Raw genomic sequence first — 20,022 nt, 5'->3', positions numbered from 1 at the left:
ACTCGAAATAATCCAAAAACAATTAATGTTTGAAACAGTAGGTATAACAGAGCACGTTTTAACAGCTTGTATAAGGATAGCCCCAATTACGTATTGTCCTTGTTGTTTGCAATGAATTAATACTATATTTGTCAATACTTTCTTTTATGTGGTTGCAGTTATTTCTGTTCCGTCTATTAACACCTATGGGTCAGAAAAAGAAATAAACCTCACTTTGTTTTCCAGCCTTTAATTTCCATCTTGTTTCGAGAAAGTAGATGATTCAGATTGTTGAATCATTACTTCCGGAATTCGACATATTTTTTAAGGATAAACTTTTGAAAAATTACTCGAATTTCACAGTCTAAGTTAGTCTCACACGCTGCCAACTCCTCCCTATGTTGGGGAATTTGCATATCTCTCATGTTCCTAGAACTGTACGCTCATTCCTGAAGTTCCTATGAGATGATGAAAGTAATCCCGTTTCCCAAAAGTTCCCACCCACACACGCGAGATCTCCACCGCCTAACCCTCTCCACCGTTCTCCACCAATCCCGCAGGTCAGTTCCCCCCCCAACACTTTAGGACCGCAAAGTTGCCAGTTAGCGCAATCCTATTCGGTGAAATGTCGCCAGGCTTTCGAATAGAAGAAAACATCCCCGGGCATGTTCCTCTTTCATGGCATTGTTTTTTTCTTTCTTTCTCTTCTCTGACCATGATCCACCTCATGTAACTTGTACAGTTGAGCAACTTCTATATTTATATGTAAATGTACACTCCGTAGACTGATTATTTTGTTTGTTTCACAGGCAAATTAAGCAAAACAATTTATAAGCCTTCACTGAGATAATAAAAACCTTAAGTAGAGATGGAAATTCAGTTTACCGTTCTAATTTGCATTAAGTACGGAATGAACATTATGAAAAACAATTATGCTTTTCCTACATAACTTTACATGTTGTAGACTCCCATCTTTTATTAGAAGTAAAAAAAAAAAAACTTGACATAAGTCAAGTTTTAACTTTAATAGATTGGGTGCACGACCTGTCTCAGAGAGCAATTTCTAAATTGCAAATATTATAAGGTTTAGTCTTATTTCAAAATGATTGTTTTAGTCTAACTGGACGCGAATATCTCCAAATAAGTAGAAAATTCACTAGAGAACAGTCAGTGATAGTTCTGTTTGAGAAGGCAGTCCTTTTACCAAAACGTACCAACCCGCAAAATCTTTTGAATTTGTCCAAGGAAAGGCATTCACTAAGAAATCCGTGGAAGAACTTGTTGTGGCAACACTAGTACCTGAGAATGTTGGTTCCTCTCCCGAAGGATGTGTTGTTAGAAGGGGGAGGAGAGCATTTGGAGGGACCCTGTGCGAGACTAGTAGACTTGGTCCTCTAATTGACGAAATCCAGGCTTACCACGGAGGTCCTTTTCAGCTTCCAATTTCTTTCATTTTATTCCCAGTGCAATTCAAACTTTTCAGGAAACGTGCATGCGATGTGCTAACTGGAATGCTGACTTTCCTTCTCCTGTTTCCTTGAGATAAATCATAAAGATTTCAACGCGTCTGACGTTGGTAGCTCTGTCGCACTTGGTTAGCTCCTCCCACTTCTGAGTCTCGGACGGATGTTCCACTGAAGGAATCAGGGAAGAGACGTTCCTAGTTTCGAGTGGTGGGGGAGGCAAGTGACCGCGTAGTGTGGGTTCACGACGATATACACTCCAGTGTTCATTTGGAAGTGGGCGAGAGAAGGGTGTAACGAGGATTTTCGTGGCGAGTGGCGGTGGTTCGACTTGACCATGTCTGCCATTGCATACATTGGAGGATTGAAGGCCTACTTGGCCAGGGGTGAATGCATTAATGAAAGTAGTGTGTTTCGACTCCATTATCAGTTTACTGTTGTGCTTTTACTTGGTGCATCCATCTTACTAACAGCTGCCGAGTTCTTTGGGGCTCCAATCAACTGTATCACCAGTTTACCACAACAAAATGTCATAAATACGTATTGTTGGATACATTCGACGTTCACAATACAAGATTATTATCTACGGTGAGTGTTGGACGGTGGCAGGGCCTTCTAGTCGTGTTTTTAAAACTACACGATTGAAAACTATTACATTTGACAGATTAGTTCCCACCGAGGATGATGAAAAAGGTCGGCGGCGGCGGGTGGGCGAATCCTACGGCACGGCGATCGGGGGGACTGTTTTCGGGAAAACTTATATTTAAGGTTACTTTCTTATTTTGCTTGGTATATGTTAATCACCTGAGAGAAAATTAAACGGGTAAATTATTCCGATTGGCGGTTCGAATGTTTTCGGTAGCCAGTAGGCTGGTTCCAGACCCACATTTGATTTTGAAACTGCGCTGAACGACCCTTTGTTAACGCAATCGTACACGCGTAAAATGTCAGCGCAGTTAGTTAAAATTTAACCGAACGGGAAACTTTATTGTAACAATTATTTTCGTAAATGGGGCGTATTTTAAATTGGAAGGGTTTTGTAGATAGGTAAATTGGTTTATCCTTGGTGATAGGTTTGCCCCTTACCCACCGAAAAAGTGTAAATTTTCCTCAATTGTCGTAAATCAGGCCTAATTTTTTACTAATATTTTTTTACTTGAACTAAAGCTGATTTCTGTTTATCTGGGGATTTAATTGATTTTTTTTTTCAAATTATTTTAATCTATTGTATCCAAGTAGCCCTCCGTTTCTGTGATCAATGAAGTGTACCTATTTTATGAATGACTTTATGGAGCGATTGGATGAATGAACCAGGTCTTGATGTTGTGATGACTCGGATAAGCGTCGCGTGGTGCGAATTAGGTTTTTCTAAATATTTTTTTTTTTATTAAAGAATAATATCAACTTGTTCAGCATGTGCAGATGCAGGTAAGCAAGTGAAGATGAAGTTTCCAAAAGACGTAAACATCTACGTAAGTTGAAGACTTGAAAATGGGAGAGCCGTGCGATTTTGCACCTGCTCGACTATTCTGCTAGATTATTACGCCAAGTAGGCCATTATTTTGGTCATTATTACATTCTGGGGTCTAATTATAAATCTTGTAGCATTGTAAACACCCCATTTTAAATCTTGTAGCATTGTAAACTTACAAATTTTAACCAATTTTATTACATTTACGCATTGTGCGGAAGAGCGGCGGAGCCAATCAGCTTGCCTTCTTGTACGGTGTGAAATCATATAGGTATATATAAACATCTTATTAACCCCTAGTGGTAATTGCCAGTTTCAGTGAGGAAAACTTATTCGAATACCCGATAGCTAATTGATATACCTAAGTTACAGGGTAGTACATGCAAAAACGACGAAGCCGGTGATGCAATCCTCCAATTAATAAATGCAGCAGACTAAATAGTTGAGCGTCGCCTTCTAGGTTAATGTAGGATTTATGCCAGCACGGTTTCATGCTCCCTGGCAGCTTTTGTATCACAACGTTTTCTTCGAAAATTTACTTGCCTGTGTATTATTTAGTTGGAGATTTCGCAATCTTTGCTACCATATCACGTTAAATGCATAATCAGATACATCCTTAGGCCTACTTCATGCTAAGTGCCTGATTCTTAGGCTTAGTTCATCCCAAATGCTTTTCAAACATTTGTTATTATACCTATGTCATGCTTCAAGCCTCCATCCCTCGTGTAAGGGGGAGGGGGTGGGTAGTTGGGTACCGTCAATGCAGTTCACGTGGTTAACTGTTGGCATTCTTAAAGGCTGCTCTTATTGACCCTTCGTTCTCCTAGCTGCATCCACATGTTAACCTTTCGTTTCTAATCGCGCTTCAACACGTGGAGATTGTAGGCTCAACTCGCAAACTTATTTTTCAGTACAACTAGAGTTTTCCAACGTGCTTTTACCTGGGATAGTCCCATTTGGTAACGCACTCCCCCCCCCCCCCCGCCTTCAAAAAACAAAAGAAATATAGAAAGGTTTCGCTTGTTTGGTGGTAATGAAGTTCAAAATTTGCCTTCCATATATGACTGGTATTCTTGGATCATGGGAGTGGCTCTGGGGGCGGGTCAATCTGCTCGTCATGGTGGGCTGACCTCAAGACTACCGCTCCTAACCCCCCTCCCCCCCTCCTCCTCTCTCTCTCTCATCTCTCCCCCTCTCGTCTCTCTCTCTCTCCTTCTCTCTCTCTCTCTCTCGAACCCTTGTTCGATTCCCGATTCTGGCGAAGCAAAGAAATCTGATTTCTCTTTCCTGGAAAATTTACATGCTTTTAAGTATTGTACCAAATTTATTACATAGCTAGGAGCCCCATAGCTACTCCAACTAGTATTAAAAATAAAGCGTGATCCTTTCACATTGGTTTTAAATGCCAAGTAAGGTAGGATTACAGTATGAATATATTTGATATTTCTCGTATTAAATCTGGTGCCTTCTGGTTTCCAGAGAATGGAACTCTCCGCACTAATGAGATGGCCTCGGTATGAAACCGAATTGCTAATAAATTATGCAAGAATTTCGAATTTACAGACCTGTTGATCAGTCGATAAAAGTGCCTCCTCTCCAGATAGTGAACCTTTATATCGTTCGATAGTTCATTGTCCGTAATAGGTATTGATGGCTTTGCCTTGTCTAATATTAAAGTGTATTGAGATCTACACCCATTGATACACTGCGTCATCTCTTATCTCTTGATGATTTCAGGTTAACAGTAAGCATGGTGTGGGTATTCTGCCGGTTTCACATGTCGATCGTTGGTCATTCAATGTGTGTATGCGCATGTCTGTGAATAAATAATTAAATATATGCGTTATCCTATCTGGCTTAGAATCATCATTGTAAAGTTTGGATTTTAACTTGGTTTTTCAGGATCTAATCCATATGTTGTCCATAGATTGTTTGTTTGTATGGTGCTTTTACGTTGCATGGAACCAGTGGGTTATTCAGCAACGGGTGTTGTCCATAGACATCTGGGGAAAAGACCTCCCCATCTTGCGTTATGCCCTGCTTTCCTGTTTTTGTCTTTGGGCAAGCTTGATGTTGCATCTGAAGAAAACACCTGCAACCCTTTCTCGAGCTGTCGCATCGTCCCGTTTTTGTCTTCCCCATGTTTAGCGAAATACTCTATTCTCCACCCATATTATACAGTCTACCCATTCTTGCCTTCGCTGGGATGTTGGTGTCCGGTGACGTTACAAAGAAAGCTCGCACCTCTCTCGCTTTACTCATGTCTTGCTATTCTAGGGTTGGTATGTTGAGCTAAATTGTGTCTTTGCAAGAGATGCTGGTGGCCCATGTCATTTGGCCGTTCCTGATTTCAGGCGAACATGTGTTATGAAAAAATGTTCATCCTGTAATTTTATATGCTCGTCTCTGTCAATGGTAACATTATTGCTTGGTTTTTCAACAGACAGACACCTGTCTCCGTGCGTTGGATGCTTGGGTTTTCTACGGACAGACACTTGTCACCGTGCGTCGGAGGCCATTCGCAACCACAACAAAAGTAATAGGGGAAAAAAAATTCTTAGAATATTAAGGGATGGTTTTGGAAAAGATATAATAGACGCGTTTTGGTTTCACCTTGGTTTTTTAGTAGGCTGTAGCAGTCAGTGCTTGAAATTGTCCATATCATAATATACATGGAAAACTTTAGTGTGACGCTCCATCTTGCCATGTGCAACACAATTTAGGCACCTTGCATTATTCTAGAAAAGCATCTTGACCTAGCTTATGTTGTGTAAATGCAAGAGACTAAGTGAACCAGTTAAAGAATGACTACCGTTTCGTTTTAGATAATTTTATGGGGAAATTCAAAATGTTGCCGAGAATACCTTTGAAGGAAACTAGTTGTACCAGTTATTATTTGAATGTCTCCCTTCGTCAAATGGATTTTTCTTTAATTAAGGTTGAAGTACAGGCGATTGACGAAATATTTGTGTATTTTGAAGCTTGATTCACTTCCAGCTTTACGATTTTCTTTCGAGGTAATTGCTGGTAGTCTAGGTTGTAATGAACAGATTGTTACAGAGATGCTGTTTTTTTTTAAAGTAAATTTGTGGAGCATACCACCCCTAATTACTGCGTAAGTCGCTATCTATGTTACCTCGAGTAAACACGAAGCTCATAAGTAATTCGTTGTGTTGCTCTTCATGATTTCATGAACACCCATTTGAAGGGTGAACTGGACTAGTATTTGTCCGTAAGTGAGGGATTAATGGTCTGTCGCATTAGTAGGAAAGTTTACTGTTATCAGCTATCCCTGCGTAATGTTAGGCAGGTTTTACTCTATAGTTGAGTCTCCTGGCCCTGAAATTAAATTCGTCGTAAAGCAATTTGGGGGGAGAGTTTTTTTAAAGTTTGACTGGGCATCATACCTGAACAGGAAATCCTTTACCGGTGACTTGGCTGCTGTGGTATTTTGATCTCGTGTGTGCGTGTCTCTTATCACTGTGGCCATTCATAGATCAACCCTCCCAATGTTTTTTGTATCTTTTGTTATACTTTAGTAACCTTTTCTGTTACTATAGTATCTTTTTAAATTTGTTTACTATAGCAGCTGTCTTTTCAAATGTATTATGGTGGGATGTCCTTTTTTTTTTTCAATTTGGTTTACTATAGTAGCTCTTTTTTTTCATTCATTTTATTATCGTATCTGTCATCAGCATTGTTTGCATTGTATTTTAGTATACAGTTTTATATAAGGGGAGGGGGGGGGGTGTTTCAAGGACATTTATCGTGTAACTATAGCTATTTTGGCCAGTTTTTAAGACTTGTAATCACTCATTATCAGTACGCAGCGAGTCTTTACTCGACAGCCTTGTTGACAGGAAAGTGATGCTTGTGTCTTTAGGGAACAAAACAGGCCCACAAAAGCATTCAAGGGTTGTATGGAATCGTATGTGTATTACACGTTTCTCTCTGCATGGGTTCTTTGGAAGATGAACACGTCCACCATGTTAAAGCACCATCCAGACAAACCTCCATTTCTCGTAAGCTGATCATTCCTTATTCTGTGTTGTTTTCCTTCGTTAGGAAAATTGTAAGCCATTCCATTATTTTTTACGTAGTTTTCATGCGTCACCTTTTTTTCAATGTTCTTTCATTTCACATGGTGCCATTGTATCTGCTAGGTAACTTGTAAACAACTATACTCTTGTTTTGTTTTTTTCATCTGTCCATCCGCCTGTGGTGGTCGCGCATGGTAACACTGCATCCCTGGCTTTAATTAGTTACGCTATGTGTAAGTTTTAGGTAAATAAAAGGATATCTGGGTGTAAATTTACAACAAAGTTTTAATAATTTACTGTTTGCGAATGACACCGTTAAAATTCGAAATAGGATATTATTTGAAACCCGGGATGCAATGCTACTATGCGCAAACACCACAGGCGGATGGACAGATGAAAAAAAAAACAGAGTATAGGTATAGACTTTTAATATACGCGCAAGTTCCTGGCAGTGGCGTGGTCGTCTGGTAGTCTTAAGATAAACTGTAGTCATTATTTAGTGGTAGTATGGTGGATCACTCACTATTCCAGGTGCTTGGGATTTGCGTTTAGTATGGTTTGCAAAGCGAGAGTAGCGGCAGCTCGTGTGTACCCGGATGTATTTTTGTACTTTCGTAGGAGTTCAAGAAAGACCACTTTAGCAACGAGAGTAAACATGACACCAAAACTAAAGGACTTTGGAAACTCGTCATTTTTGGGTATAGCTTACGTTTAGGGATGACGTAACACTGATGTTAAACGAACGTCTTAGAAACCTGTTCTGCATCACCTGTATTTTCTCCAAGGTTAACATTATAATGATAGAAACTCGGTGTAATCACCTATTTGTAGGAGATAAATTAGGTAAACTTAGTCACCACGTTTTAACGTTTGGCGTTTTTTTTTTATATACCAAAGAGACCATTGTATATATTTTGGGTAGTATTGCATGGCGTCGGTTGGCTCGTTTACGTAAATTTCAATATAGTCTTTACCCTTTACCTTTCAGTGATCTTGGGTACCCTTTTGTGATACGTAAAAACTTTATAATACCCCAAGAACGAGTCCTGCATTTTGTTTGTTGTGCTGTTAAATTAGCTTATTTTGAAGCTAGCAAGGGATTTTTTTTTTATATCGTAGGAGTAATTTCGGAAAAGAGTATTGAATAAGAATAATGGTAGGGCATGTGTTTTTATGCATGTCCCCGCCAGCAAGTAGTAGAAAGGATGGCAGAATGGAAAAAAAAAAATGGGTTGTAGTGTTATTTCATACTTTCAGTGCAGTAACAAGAACAACAGGCATCATTATCACGTCGATTGTAGATGATGATAAAGATGTTAAATATAACGATACGTCTCATTTGTTTGTAGAGCAGCTGAAATATTTATTTATTCTATTTTGTGTGTATGTATATGCCGTTTTGTTTCGTTGAATTTCAGATTTGACTTGTAAATTAATCAGTAGAACTCACTTCTTTTATATCTAGTATCTCAGGAATAATCTTGAGAGTATGACTTCGGTCGGACTTGCAAACAGAATCAAGGTATGTTGTTTTTGGGATAAATAATAATTTTAACAAAAATTATGGAGTCAAATTTGCCTGTTTTTTTTAGATGACAAGCCAGTCTTTCCTATCGTGGTGGGGGTGAAGTTCGCCTGTCCCGGGAAAAAAAAAGTACGGGACGCTTTCGGAATTAAGAAAATGCGTCATGTAGGATGTAGAAATTAGGAAACGGCAAGTTACGTCAGTTCGAGGGGTTTGGGTGGGTGATAACCAGTCTGGCGTGTTGATGCTAGTGTTATATGACTATGACAGTATAAAATTGTTTGGAATTTTATTTCATAAAGAACTGAAAGTGACATTGAAAGCTAGTAAATTGTTCGGTTTTAATTTCACAATAAATAAAAGGCTGTCTATGATTGGAGCCGTTAAATTCCGGGACTTTCTCAACGCGACCAGCCTCGTTACCTGCTCTTGCTTGTACGTACTGTATTTTAACTTATTTGGGTGAATTTGTTGAATACATCCATTGTCAATTACGCAGTTACTTGGACGAGCAATGTTTCCCGAGTGCATTTGTATTCCACAGGAGCGCATTCTTTGAGGTAGAAGAGCGCAGCTATTGTGTAATGGGGAGTATTAGTTCCTACCAGTTTTAAGCGATGACGTTTATGGTAAGGGAACGTCTCGTAAGCTGCTCACGAATGACTCGTCAGTGTTTGAAACCCAGACATTGTTTACTAAACAACGTCGCGGGTGTTACGTGAACACGCTTTTAGTACAGTATGATTCGTTGTCGAGGACTAGCATGGAAATTGCCGTTTTAGTGGGAGTAGTAAACAGTAGACAGCACTCCTTTTTAAACACGCTTGTATGACAGCAAGAAGCTGTTCTGTTAGAGGGGGTGGAGTGCAAGTTGTTCATTCAAGTGTCGTACTGTACCATAGTTTGCAGTCAACATCAGTTGGCGCGCGGGAACAACACAACAGGCATAAGAATAATAACATCGTACCGAATAGTAACTGTATTTCCAAAGGATGTAATACATATCAGCGATATTTTATATATATAGTTTTATTTTTCAAAATTAACTTTGGCATTTGTAGTGCCTTCACAAATTTTTTGTCCTATGGTGTAAATCGTAGATGAGTACGCGAGTCTCGCTATTTTTGAGAGAAGGCAGTGGATACAACTGGCTGACGCAACACGTGTCACATCGATCAATATTGTTGAGGCATCCCTGAGGGAGTTTTATTTATGATACTGGGAGTATACTAGGTTTGCTATTAATATAACTAAATGGAGGTTATTAAATCTCATTTATTTTCCGGATGTTTATTGTATATTAAGAATTTGTTACTTCATAGGGTGTTATATTAGTTGAAATACAAAGTTTCAAGTTGTATCTGTAATTAAAAATGCATCTTTTCATTCCAGTGAACGTGGGCTGGTTGCCGAACCTGGAGTTGGGGCCCCGAGTGCATATTCAGACGATGAGATGCAAGAGCGCTGGAGGTTCCATAATTATTACCAATGGGTTGTGTTTTTCTTGTTTTTCCAGGTGGGTTTTAGTGTCGTTTTGTTTTTATTGACTTTGGTTTTGAGGTACAACATACAGATTAGCTCGATCTCTCATGTATATATAGGAATTTTGTAGATGGATACTATATATATTTGTTTTTGAAAGGGAGGAAAGTATCTTGCATATAACATTTGGATTCCAAGCTGGCATATTTCAAGTATATTACAGTACTGCCTTGTTTGTATATACGGGTGGGGCTTTAATTTTCTTTGGTAAATTAATGTTGTGACATATTTGGGGGATAGAAGATTTTTCACATTGATGCTCGTTTCTTTTTATGGTCTAATAAACTTGCCGTGCATTAATTTAGTCAATAATTGTTAACTTTGTCACTGCTTAAACCAGACAAGGCAAGAAGTGTCAATAGGCAGTCTTTTGTGTATGCAAGGAAATAACCTGTGTTTTATTTATTTTGTTTTACAGGCAGCACTCTGTTATATCCCAAAGTTCGTTTGGAATAATTTTGAAGGTGGATTGATGGAAACTATTGCCAGTGGATTACGTCCAGTGCTGTACAAAGAGGAAGATGTTAGCGCTCGCAAAAATACCATTATTGAGTACATTGTCAAGCATATTAGGGTGAGCATGTGTTTTGATTCTGTAATGGCCTTTTTTTTTATATATATATCATTGATTCTGTAATGGCCTTTTTTATATATATATATATTATATATAGTCAAGTTTTGTCAGCTAAACTGTGTAATAGCAGTGTTTTCCTTTTTTCATGCACAAACCATTGTGTAATAAATATTTACTAAAACTAGATTCTGCAACCCAATGGGTTTGAGAAATTCCCATCAGAAGTGTAAAACTTCAGTCCTTTTTGTGAACAGAGGTAAAGTCTTAAATGTATTTTGAGTACTTGGCATACATTGTTATTTTGCCCCCAGCTGTTGCTGTCCTAAATTTTCATCCCCTATCCTTCAATGCCTTCACCAAGATATCCATATTAACAAGGGGAGTTTTCATTTGCCCTTTCTAATTCAACTGTTCAGTGTTGTAATTATTGAGAATGAGGCCCGGGTTCTCTTGGAACATGGCCTCTGCTTAAGGAGTACAGTGACTCAGGCGGAAGGCTCGTGCCTTCTTGAAGTCAGTGTGTCTGTCTAAATGTTAAGGGATAAAAATGAAGGCGTTAGCTTTGCAAATGTCTGTTACATTAACATACGGACTGCATATGTTATTACTTTTTTCTATATAAATTTCTAAAATTCATCTCACTTTGGCGTTTTGGATTTTGGTCGAGTGTAAATATAGCTAAGAATTTTTCTGTGTGGTTTACTGGGATCCTTACTGAAAAACACACTGTCTATTGCAGATGCACAATGGATATGTATTTAAATATTGGTTATGCGAGCTGCTAAGTTTCATCAACATTGTTGGCCAGCTGTTCCTCATTGACAAGTTCCTTGGGGGTGCATTTTTGACCTATGGCCCAAGGGTAAGTGAATTATTGTGGTGTAAAATGTTTCTTTTTAAATTGTAAACTTTAAACTAGGAGTAATTTAATTAACTATATGTTATACTCTTAAAATTATTTTCTTTTTTTAAATATCCTAGGTAACATTTTATATCTTTCACTATGAGTTAGTTTTGCTGTTGCAAAGTATTTTACCTAATAATATTTGCAAATTGTAAGGGGAATTGCTCCTTTGGAAATACAAGTCACTGTATTTTTTATAGTAGTCTGCAGTGTGAGCTGGAAATTGTTGTTAAATTTGGTGGTAAGGTTGATTAATAACTGTTGTTTAACCAAGGGGGTGAATGGGGGGAGTATCCTTCCTCAGCATTTTGTCTCCCTCTCCAAGCACTTGAACTTTGTATAGCTTCCAGATTGGACATCATGCTACCCTACTCTGCTGGCCCCCATAAGCTGTAGAGCTGTCAGTGCACCTCACGTGATGCACTGTTGGGATTATTTTAATCTATGCAGCATCCCTTCAGCCCCTAGCCGGAAACACTCTCATTCCTTTTACTGTGCCTCCGTTCATATTCTCTACCATCAGACTTTTCACCCCCCCCCCCCCCCCCACCCCCCCCCCCCCCCCCCCACAATTATTTCATATTGCAACTGCAAGTTCCATCACCGAATGACCTCATATATCCCAGTGCTTGACCTTTGTCCTAAATTGTGTTCTAATTTTTATTCTGCTGGTTATTGAACTATATATGAGTATTTGTGCTTTTCTATGCTTATTACTGGTTTTGGTTTTTTTCCCCACTTCTGTCTCATTCTGCTCCTCCCTTTTAGAGGGAACGAGGACAGTGGTAGAATGAAATTTTAAGCACATCAATTGATTTAGCCAGGAATGGTTGCCTTCTGACACTTTTTTTCCCATAAAGGGAGATTGTCATGGAACTCGAACCTGTTACGTGTAGAACCTTGAGGTTTTATCCTTAGCCCTACTGCTTTTTCTTAATGTTTATGCCAGACCAAGTAGGTTCTTGCCTAATTTTTACTAGGATGGTTTTTATTTGCATAGGAACAAACACCAGATTTTAAAAGTAACATATTTTCCCCAAGTATACAAACTAGAACCTTAATCACAACTCCCACATCAACCTCCCTGCTTTGTCCTGGAAGCCAAAGAAAAATTGAAGTGTTTTGTGACAATTGAGTTCTGCTAACCCCTTAACCACCTTTTAACTACCTTGTTTTTACAAAGTTCAACAACAGTATCCTATTTGCTCTGAAGATTACTAATGTTTTTTAAAAAGGCTTTAGGTTCTGTTTTGTATAAGTAGAAAAATGCAATTGCTAAAAACATTTTTTACTCAAGTATTGAACATCTTGATTTATTTCTAATGTTTTAACAGGTTCTGGAGTATTCTGAATTGGACCAAGAGGAAAGAGTCGACCCTATGATCTACGTCTTCCCAAGGATGACCAAGTGTCATTTCCATAAATTTGGGTCATCGGGTACTATCGAGAGAGCTGATGCATTCTGCTTGCTTCCACTTAACATCTTGAATGAGAAGGTTAGCATTTTTAAAGTATATCTTAATGTATATAATGGATGTTTAGCAAATTATTTTTTCTTTTCTATATTGCTGCTCCGTGTACCATGCATTGTAATTCACATGCAATATCCTTAATATGATTTCTCTTTTTCAGGTGTTTATAACAATTTGGTTCTGGTATGTAATTCTTGCTGCCTTGCTAGGAGCCATCTTGCTCTACCGAATTGCCCTCTTTGTGGTCCCAGGTCTTCGCCCACGTGCCATGCACAAGCACAACAAGTCTGTTCCTATTGAGACAATAGAAGCAATTGTCAACAAGACTTCTATTGGAGATTGGTGAGTTGAAATGTCACATTTTTCTAATGTAAAATATGTAAAAGGAATGTTCATCTGTTAAAGTTATCTACGTATTATTACAGTAAATAATCGATCACCTTTGTTACCAACTCTTTTTGAGTTTGTAATTGTTGCCATAACATTTTGTCTAGTACAACAAACACATCAGTAATGTGCAAAGTACAAATATATGCACAATGTCTATCCAAAAATGTATGCAAGCCTTAGCATCAGATGAAACATATTACATATAAAGGTTCATACTATACAATTTTGTATGGTGGCTTTCAAGTTCTATCTCTGTAGAATTTGCTGCAATAGTATCCAATTAGGAGAGTGGTTCTCATTACTTCTATTACTGCTTAGTTTTGGTTCTTATTTGTTTGTAGTAAGTGGCTTAAAATTATAATCGCCTTTGAGTCAAGGTGTATAAGCCAGATTGTGTTGGTATGTTTAAAAAAAAATGCAAAGTCAGTGTTTAAGAGCTATGTTAATTTTCTGTAGTCGATAGGAAAACTAATTTTTTTTCTTTATTTCAGGTGGATTTTATATGTTTTGTCCACAAACATTGATCCACTCATCTACAGAGACATAATGACCAGGTTATCAAAAGAGATTGAAACTGCCAACAGCAACAATGCTTACAACAGTCCATATTCATCGTCATCTGTATGAATGTTGGAGGACATGGACTGAGGGCTGTTACCCCCAGCTGAAGGTGAATCAAGATTAAAATGACTAGACTACAAGAAGGAAGAACATTCAGTTATTTTGAACCCACCCCGAGTTGTCTTTCACTGGGTTAAGGATTTAAGAAATTTTTATATGGAATGCGTTTGGTGCTATGTGTGGAGTAAGCTTTTGTTTTGGGGGGCGCCAATTAAGGGAAGTTTAGTATATACTCTGTTGTTCTTACTTAGAACGTGCTTTAAAATTTTGAGATGTTCCATCAGGAATGTTTTGCGACAAACTGTTTGTGTGGAGCAAGATTTCCTGAATGTATGGTGCAAGAAATTAATCCCACAAGTGCCTTCAGCTGAGCTTCGAGGCCTTAAAGTGTTCCCGTGTGTCAATATTCATTATGATTAGTTCTCCTAAGTTAGAGGTGGGCTAGTCATGCTGCATGAGGGTGACAGCCACCAGTTCTTGTCTTAATGTTTCTGACAAATTTCATTTGACCTACATGGTTACTTTAGTTACTTTATTATTTAGAATTTGACAAGCCTTTCTTTCATTATTGTTGCTGTATATGTGGTTAATTGTCACAAAGTTACTCTATTTATTATTTATTTTTTAATGTTTTGGTAATGTTTTCAAGAAGTTCTACTCAGTTGTGTTGGATGTTGTGAATTTGGATACTGGCATTTCAAAAGTCATGAATACAGAAGGAAAATAATTAAGACTGCTCACAAGTATATGACAGCTTTGCTGGTCAAAGATTTCTGTATATTTATAAGTGCCATTATCACAAGGGAAATATGACTAGTTTCGAAGCGCATGAAGCTAATATTTTTATGCTCTCTGGCCTATATCTTTGTAGATAAGTCAGTGTGATTGATCGAGAGTATTATTTCTATGTAGATGAGGCAAGAAGACCAGTGATGCTCAGAGGACATTTTACATGCCTTTATTCAAAAATCATCCATTATTCTCCATCCATTAAACTTATTTTGCAAATTAACGCTAAAAGTTCCAAGTAAGTGCTATTGGATGCTTGCACCCGTTGTTGGGATGAACCCGAGCAAGCAATACAAATATGTGCAGTTATATGATACTTTATCTTGTGGCTTCACTGTATCTTACAGTTTTATGTAAACTTAAGAATATTATTTTGTCTTGTATAAGATTCATGTAATTTGTAGTTACATTAGAGAGATTTTTTATATAAAAGTGTTTTTTTAGCCTTTTAAATATTTGTATGACCCATAAGTAGGGTTAATGGCAAGAGAAAAGAAGGCAATTAACTTATTTCTCATAGGTAAACAAACCAATGAGAGCTGGGGAGGTCAATGTCTTAAGCCGCAGGGACAATGCTGTATACCAACTAAAATGCAGATTACTTAAAAACGTGTCATTGTTCTAATGGCAATACAAATGACCAAACCAACTATATATATCCACAGGTGAAAAATAAGAGAAGGGTGTAGGTCCTGACTGGCTTCGGCTTTATTTTCAAGCCATTGACAAAGGACTGATATATATATATGTAAAACATACGATCACCTTTTATAAAGGAGACACAACACAGATGGGAGGTAATCTTTGTGACAACTGATGTGTTGAATCCTACCTGGTGAAATGGTCATGCTTCCAGTTTCATATGGAAGCAGGGGGGGTGATAAATTGTAATCTACTTGTATTGACATCTGGGATGACAAGTGGTAGGACCCTCAGCATGAGTACGGGAAAACACTGGAGAATCATTAAGTTCTGTATGGGGAATTCATTTGTAAGACCAGCCAATTCCGGCTAATACCAAATGAAGGGTTCGGGTAAAGTAGGATGTGGAAGGATTGCATATGCAATTCTTCCTCTCCTTACTTGGGAATTGCCTTAGTCGATCTACTGGGAAGTAGAGTGCTACTGGAAACTCGACAGCACTGAGCTCGTTGCAGTGGCAGTTGAAGCAGGCACTGTAAGAATGGAGTAATAGTACACAGTCACATCATAAGGCATGTAACAACAGCAGATATAACAGGTGACAATAAGGGTTGCATTAATTGCAGATTGTGTATTAAATGCCAAAGGAATAAGTGTATTATTTCCCACTTGTGATACCCTCCTCTCGCCCTGGAATGTACGTAGGGAACGAGAAAGCAGGACTTGGATAGTGAGAAGGGGAGGTAGGTTACTGCTTAAAGGTTACCTCTTGTGCTGAGTACCTCCCAAAAGCAGTAACATCTCTACAACAGCATCACTGCTGACTGAAAGGGAGGCAACTATTAAACGGCCAGAAACATATGTATAGTATATATATAAAAGGCGATGGTCTTAGTTCCCATAAAAACAAATATCAAGCTGAAAGGAATATAATTGGTGACCAAAAGCTTGGCACGAAGAACCTTATCTTGAGCTTACACTTGAGTTATTGGTTAATTTGGCAAACTGGATTGGATATCAAAATCAAATTGCAGTGCTAACTTCATCCCACCTTCTACATACTTTATTCTAAGCTTGTCCCATTTGCTCGAATCAATGCACAAAATTTTTGGGTTTTGAAAACTATATGTACTTCAAAAATGAAACCAACTGGCATTGCCATTATAAACAAACACAAATGCCAAAATATTAATGAATCCTCTTTTAAAGAAAGTCTGTGTAAAAAAGCAGAAGATACATTTCCTTGTCACAACATTACCCAGCAAGAACTCATTGAATCACATGTCAAAAGCACCAATACAGTACAATAATATTCCAAAATGCAACTACACAACTTGCAGAGGATCTCTGTCTCTTTCAGACACAATTATTTGTACCTTTTGGTCAAATAATTCAGCAAGGTGAGGCTGTAATACTTTTAGGTAACCCCGTTCAGTGTTAGAATGATCAGTCAGCACAACTGAGATACCCTGATGAGTAGCATCTAGTATTTCATGGTGGGACATTTCTCCTGTGAGCCATAAATCAACTCTTGTTCCACGAAGTACCGATGACCCAGATCCAGCACAGACAGCAACACTCCTGATTAATGAATCTGTAAATAGAGTAGACTAGAGAGATAGAACTAATATGCCAAAGGACAGATGGAGACATTTGATAATAATTAATATTAACAGTAACTTTTATCAATCAAAATATGCTAAATGTCTCATCGTTATAATAAAAGTATGGGATTCCCTGAGTTTTCTTGCATGAAAATATTTAAAAAGTATAGCCATTAAAAATACATCTGACATTAGATACTTTCACTGTAAACCTAATTTTTCTCAAAGAAAGAAAACTATGACAATGTTTGAAATGTACTGCCAAACAGTTTCCCTGGTACTAGGTTAGCATAAAGCATTTAGAAGGTCAGCAATCATTTACTGTCTTGCTTTTTCAGGTCCCTTCTTTAAACCATCCATGTGCCTTATTATCTTTTCTTTAGCATTCTAGCTGTAAAAGGTGCTGGGCTTGATTCCAAACTCCTCAAATCAAGATAAATCACATCACCCTTCTCCAAATTCCTAGATCCAGGTTCATAAATGACTTCAATTTCTTTTGTGATGATTCTGGCACCTCCAATGCATTTTACTCCCATTCCATTAGGCCTAGTAGGTCTTGGAGTTGAAAGAAATTTATGTAGAAGATGAAAATTCGGATACAGTTGCTGTTTAGGTTAACAGGCAGAGAATTATGAACAGGTCAAGAAGGATTGGTAACGGGTACAGGGAACACTTATCACTAAGAAAGGAAACAGAAATGAAAAAAAGGGTGGAAAAGGAAGAATTAAAGAGAATAATTGAATAATGAGCCAAGTAATAATGAAATTAAGGAATTAGGCTAGCTGTTAACAGTACTAAACATTTATGAAAAGACATATGGCTGTTGGGTATCCAATGCTCTAGGTAGGTGGTGCATGCACTACGCTACTACTGATTTTTCATCTGTAGTGTCTAGTGACTTTCAAAAACCAAGAATGTGGACAGATATGAGTGATGGGGTTGTGAAGCAGCAAATCTGTATGTTTAAATACTGCCTAAAAAAATTATAGAATGACTTACCAGATGTTGCTCCATGTGCCAAGGCTAACCTCACATAAGGTAAGCCAAGATGTGATTTTATTTTGTCAACTGCTTCCTTTAATGTTACAGGAGATGACAAGTTACATTTTCTTCCCATTCCATGACCATCTAAAGGAACCTAGAAGGAGACAAACTTTCAATTTCATTAGTGGATGAGAAAATACACCAATTTGTTGAGATAATACAACTATAGAAATCAGAACTCTCATGACAAGCCAGACAGTCTAATGTTGGATTCCTCTCTTGGTTTTGGCCAAATACTATGGCATATTCTTGATACAGTCTTCTCTTTCCTTAAATATTGGATAAACTCCCCTACTTGTTAGATACTAAACTTAAAACTGAATCAGTGACCTGTCAACAACAGGTCGTAAGTTTGTTTCTGATATTAAATTAAAACCTAAAAATGTACAGTATTGTGTACTTACTTCGAACACTGGAGGTTCTATGCAGAATAGGACCAAGCCTCACACAGGAAGTCATACAACAGTTACCCAAATCATGCGTTAGGATTTATAACAACTATTTGTGGTTGGAACTGATCTTCAAGAACAAATCAAGTAATATGGGGATGGGTTCCTCTGGATATGAAAGGAATAAACTTGAGAGTATCCAACAAATGCAGTGATGTAACAGAGTTAATACAAGAGGTGTATGTTGAGGGCATTTTATCGTTTCCTCTTTGGTGGCAGATGCAATTTAAAGATATAAATTAATGCTTACAATAAAGTTCCACATTGGCCGAGTGCATTTCGCGCTCCGCTACCAACCCAGTGGTCCGAAGTTCGATTCTCGGCTCGGCCAACACAGAACCAGAGGAATTTATTTCTGGTGATAGAAATTCATTTCTTGATACAATGTGGTTCGGATCCCACAATAAGCTGTAGGTCCCGTTGCTAGGTGACCAATTGGTTCCTATTCACATAAAAATATCTAATCCTTTGGGCCAGCCCCAGGAGAGCTGTTAATCAGCTCAGTGGTCTGGTAAAACTAAGATATAGTACTTATGATCCTTATAATGCTTACAATGGTACACACATTCTCTACTTGATCTTGAAAATCCTGGTACTCTTATTTTAGAAGTGGGATTAGGACACCTGCAGGTCTACATTAAGAAATTAAAGGGGTCATCCACATGAAATTCATCTCTGACACCTTCACTAATGGTACACATTTTATTACCCTCTTCTGGTTCTGGCTCTAATGTGATGGCAGCCTATACCTCTAAAACAATTCTATCATCCTATTGGAGAAGATACAAAGGATCACTTATGTTAAATCTGAGCCAATTAGTGATGTTCTCATTCCAGTGAGCAATTTATCTTTCCCTGTTTAACATAATTCTGCCCTCCTCTTCAGCAAAGCTTTCAAAAACAAAAACCACTGATCACTTTGTTAATAAATGTAACTTAAACCAACTGGCTTTTAGTTAAATTAGGTCATTATTTACTTCACAAAACAAAAGAAAGACAAGATTGGGACCATCTTCAGACTTGAAAATGGAATTTGAAACATAGCACAATGGATACAATGTAATCTCCTGCTCAAATATAACATACCTGTTCTAATTTTGTAATAACAAACTCCATATGATCATTCCTGCCACTAAGAAGACTCACAATTGTTGGAAGAAAACTCTCACTGCATAAAACCACAAGGGAGCTATCAGCATTCCTCCTGAAATATATATAAATATTTATGTCAGAATTTCAGGGTCATACAGCTTTTGGTGTAACATAAAATTCGAATTACCTCACCCTTCATGTCAAAGTCCTCTCTGATCTACTCTTTGCTGCATGACAAATTTTCTACTAGTTCTACAGCCTAAGGATGCAAAATTAAGTCCTATGATAGCATCATCGAAGAAAAGCATGTCTTGGCTTTATAGTTTTTTTAAAATTTAATTATCCCTAATTCATTTCTATGTGCTGATAAACTTTGTATTCATTACCTAAAAATGTGTAATGTGACAAGTATGAATAATGT

At 37.8% G+C, this 20,022-nt stretch overlaps 2 protein-coding genes across 2 annotated transcripts; one reads left to right on the top strand and one right to left on the bottom strand.

Moving 5' to 3' along the window:
* The first annotated feature begins 1,671 nt into the window (after nt 1-1,671).
* LOC135208848 (innexin inx1-like) lies at nt 1,672-15,202 on the top strand. Its single transcript, XM_064241423.1, has 7 exons — nt 1,672-2,030; nt 9,871-9,994; nt 10,439-10,594; nt 11,334-11,456; nt 12,833-12,994; nt 13,131-13,312; nt 13,852-15,202. The coding sequence occupies exons 1-7, from the start codon at nt 1,780-1,782 to the stop codon at nt 13,985-13,987; spliced, it is 1,134 nt and encodes a 377-aa protein (XP_064097493.1). The 5' UTR covers nt 1,672-1,779; the 3' UTR covers nt 13,988-15,202.
* Nucleotides 15,203-16,440: 1,238 nt separating this feature from the next.
* Nucleotides 16,441-19,741, bottom strand: LOC135208849 (NIF3-like protein 1). Its single transcript, XM_064241424.1, has 3 exons — nt 19,596-19,741; nt 18,016-18,154; nt 16,441-17,006 (listed from the first exon to the last, which is right to left on the bottom strand). The coding sequence occupies exons 1-3, from the start codon at nt 19,623-19,625 to the stop codon at nt 16,738-16,740; spliced, it is 438 nt and encodes a 145-aa protein (XP_064097494.1). The 5' UTR covers nt 19,626-19,741; the 3' UTR covers nt 16,441-16,737.
* Nucleotides 19,742-20,022: the final 281 nt, after the last annotated feature.

The sequence above is a fragment of the Macrobrachium nipponense genome, chromosome 35, assembly GCF_015104395.2.
Source record: "Macrobrachium nipponense isolate FS-2020 chromosome 35, ASM1510439v2, whole genome shotgun sequence".
In the NCBI taxonomy this organism is placed as follows: Eukaryota; Metazoa; Arthropoda; class Malacostraca; order Decapoda; family Palaemonidae; genus Macrobrachium; species Macrobrachium nipponense.
Note: the sequence above shows the minus strand (reverse complement) of the source record. Positions and strands in the feature narration are given on the sequence as shown.

What these genes read in the sequence shown, in the direction of transcription:
- LOC135208848 (XM_064241423.1), top strand. Translation starts at nt 1,780, where the DNA reads ATGTCTGCCATTGCATACATTGGAGGATTGAAGGCCTACTTGGCCAGG. An exon ending in TGTTTTTCTTGTTTTTCCAG is followed by an intron (nt 9,995 to 10,438) that starts GTGGGTTTTAGT and finishes TTTGTTTTACAG; the next exon opens with GCAGCACTCTGTTATATCCC. An exon ending in ACATTGTCAAGCATATTAGG is followed by an intron (nt 10,595 to 11,333) that starts GTGAGCATGTGT and finishes TGTCTATTGCAG; the next exon opens with ATGCACAATGGATATGTATT.
- LOC135208849 (XM_064241424.1), bottom strand. Translation starts at nt 19,625, where the DNA reads ATGGAGTTTGTTATTACAAAATTAGAACAG. An exon ending in TTATTACAAAATTAGAACAG is followed by an intron (nt 18,155 to 19,595) that starts GTATGTTATATT and finishes GTCTCCTTCTAG; the next exon opens with GTTCCTTTAGATGGTCATGG. An exon ending in GGCACATGGAGCAACATCTG is followed by an intron (nt 17,007 to 18,015) that starts GTAAGTCATTCT and finishes CTCTATTTACAG; the next exon opens with ATTCATTAATCAGGAGTGTT.